Below are 3012 nucleotides of genomic sequence, written 5' to 3'. Positions count from 1 at the left end.
TCGAGTCTTTCTTTTTCATAGTTACGAGAAAACTAGCTGCGAAATCCATCGTGATCTACTTTTACCTACTGACAAATTAAACATTTAGCTACGAACTCACAAATTTCATGTTTCATACTTGGCCACTAGTACATTTGCTTCAAATCACGATACATATTCATACTACCAGAATGAATGGAATACGTACTGTTGTGAGCTTCAGATAGAATATCTCCTTCCAAACCTAAATCATTCGGGACACAAATCCTATCACGATAACGCTATGTGCCATCATTATCAATACTATATTCATTAGTCAAATTATCTTGAACCAATTTTCACTTTAATATCAACTTTGGATCATCATATTGTATGTCCCGAATTTTTTTTAGAAATAATGGTTTAGTCTTCAATTCCTCCAATACAGAACCATCGACATTCAAAGCCAAATGGGCGTTCAACGCTCAAAGTACAAAAAAGATAACTTTCTGCTAAGTGCATCTGCAACCACATTAGCTTTCCCCGGATGGTAATCAATAATCAAATCATAATCTTTCAGTAGTTCTAACCAACGTCATTGCCTCAGATTCAACTCCTTTTGGGTCATTAAGTATTTTAAGCTTTTTGCAATCAGTATTATACACGTGACATTTCTCACCATATCAATAATGCCTTCATATCTTCAAAGCGAAGATGATAGCACCAAGCTCAATACCATGAGTAGGATAATTTCTTTCATGCGACTTTAACTGTCGAGAAGCATAAGCTACTACCTTCCCTGTCTGCATTAACACACAACCTAAACCATTGAGAGATGCATCACTGTAAACAACATATGTCGTTCCAGATTCAGGCTGAGTTACTACTGGAGCTTCTGTTAACATGCTTTTCAGTTAATCAAAACTTTGTTGACATTTATCAGACCAAGCAAATTTGATGTTTTTCTATAATAACCTAGTCATAGGTGAAACAATGATCAAGAATTTTTAACGAATCGTCGATAATATCCAGCTAATCCCAAGAAACTTCAGACTTCAGAAATGTTCTTCGAAATTTTCCATTCAATAATCGCAGATACTTTATTCGGATCAACCCTGATTCCATCCGCAAAAATAACATGTCCCAAAAAATCTACTTCTCGCAACCAGAATTCACATTTACTAAAATTTACATACAGTTATTTTTCACGCAAAGTTTGCATTAACACTCTTAAATGTTCGGCATGATCTGACTCATTCGATGAATAGATTAGGATATCGTCAATGACTACCACAACAAACTGATCTAAATATGGCTGAAACACCTGTTTCATCAAATCCATGAATGTTGCAGGAGCATTGGTCAAACCAAATGGCATCACCAGAAATTCATAGTGACCATATCTAGTTCTGAGTACAGTTTTGGATACATCTTGCCCTTTAACTCGTAGCTGATAATATCTGGATCTCAAATCGATCTTCGAAAATACTGTAACTCCTTTTAATCGATCGAACAAATCATTAATACGAGGTAACGGGTATTTATTCTTGATGGTAGCTCTATTTAGCTGTCGATAATCTATACATAGTCTTATTGACCCATATTTCTTCTTTACGAACAAAACTAGAGAGCCCCAACGTGATACGCTCGACCGAATAAATTCGTGATCTAACAACTCTTGCAACTGCGCTTTCAACTCTTTCACCTCTGTAGGGGCCATCCGGTACAGTGTTATCTAAATCCGGTACAGTTCGATCACAAATTCTACTTCTCGTGTTGGTGGCAACCCAGGTAGTTCTTTAGGAAAAACATCAGCATACTCATTGACTACTGTCACTTGTTTGCTTTTTTACTTTATCATTTTTGAATCAAGAATGTAGGCTAAATAAGCTTCACAACCCTTTTTAATCAAATTCTGAGCAGTCAATGCTGAAATTACATTTGTAATACAATCGACCCCATTTGCCTTAACATAAACAAATTCACCATCTGGACGCTTCAAACTAACTTGCTTCCTTCGACAACTCACTATTGCATCATGCTCAGACAACCAGTCCATTCCCAGAATGATATCAAAATCATCAAAAGGTAACAACATCAAACTAGTGGGAAAATCGTAACCCCTAATTTTCAATGGATGCGATCTACACGTCTGATTAACTAAAACACACTGACCCAGGAGATTTGTAACTTTAATAGTATATTGAGTAAAATCAACAGGTAATTTCTTTTTGTCTACTAATGCAGTGCATATATATGAGTGAGTTGATCCAGGATCAATCAATGCATATACATTAATATCAAAGAGAGAAAAAGTACCTGCAATAACATCTAAGGCAGTAGCTTCCGCACGAGCTTTGATTACATAGGCTTTAGTTGGTGTTCTCGCTTCAGACCGTTCATTCATCTCGACATTCTTACCTCGACCAGGAGTAGTGTTCCTAACGTTTCCAGATCGTCTACCTCTTTGAGAAGTTGCTTCAGGCTTGTTTGATTGATTACCAAAATCATTTTGCTTCTTTGAACAATCACGAAGGAAATGATTAGTAGATCTATAATGAAAAAGCTCCTGAATTTGATCGGCACTCACAAAAATTTCTTTTATTGCATTCATCACAAACAGAAATGGTTCTCTTAACATTTCTTACACTTTCAACACTAGCTGCTGGAGAATTAACATACTAGAAATTGCTTTGCCTTGGATTCTCTCCACTAGTGAACTCTGAAGAGGCAGTTGGTCGACTTGTGTCATTTCTAAATTTCTTTGATGGAGACGTTTAAGCAAACTTGAATGACCCCCTTTTGTTAAAGTTTCAAAATTTTAAATCTGATTGTCATTTACTTTTACAAATTTCTTCAACTTTATGAGCCCGTTCAGAAAGTTCTACAAATTTCGTAACTTTAATGCTGCTATAGACATACAGATATTATCATTCAACCCGACTTCAAAACTATTACACATTTTCTCCTCATTTGATACGATATTACGGGCATACTTGCTTAACTGCACAAATTCACGTTCATTCTTAGCTACAGTCTGATTTCCTTATTTTA

The 3012-nt window shown here is 35.9% G+C and overlaps 1 protein-coding gene across 1 annotated transcript; it reads right to left on the bottom strand.

The window, feature by feature from the left end:
- Positions 1–653: 653 nt before the first annotated feature.
- On the bottom strand, positions 654–2599 carry LOC105797507 (uncharacterized). Its single transcript, XM_012627467.1, has 2 exons — positions 2278–2599; positions 654–853 (listed from the first exon to the last, which is right to left on the bottom strand). The coding sequence occupies exons 1-2, from the start codon at positions 2597–2599 to the stop codon at positions 654–656; spliced, it is 522 nt and encodes a 173-aa protein (XP_012482921.1).
- Between the last annotated feature and the right edge of the window lie 413 nt (positions 2600–3012).

The sequence above is a fragment of the Gossypium raimondii genome, chromosome 9, assembly GCF_025698545.1.
Source record: "Gossypium raimondii isolate GPD5lz chromosome 9, ASM2569854v1, whole genome shotgun sequence".
In the NCBI taxonomy this organism is placed as follows: domain Eukaryota; kingdom Viridiplantae; phylum Streptophyta; class Magnoliopsida; order Malvales; family Malvaceae; genus Gossypium; species Gossypium raimondii.
The sequence above is the reverse complement of the archived record's forward strand: the minus strand, read 5'-3'. Positions and strand labels throughout refer to the sequence as shown.

What these genes read in the sequence shown, in the direction of transcription:
- LOC105797507 (XM_012627467.1), bottom strand. Translation starts at nt 2,599, where the DNA reads ATGTTAAGAGAACCATTTCTGTTTGTGATGAATGCAATAAAAGAAATT. An exon ending in TGCCTTAGATGTTATTGCAG is followed by an intron (nt 854 to 2,277) that starts GTACTTTTTCTC and finishes GCATGTTAACAG; the next exon opens with AAGCTCCAGTAGTAACTCAG.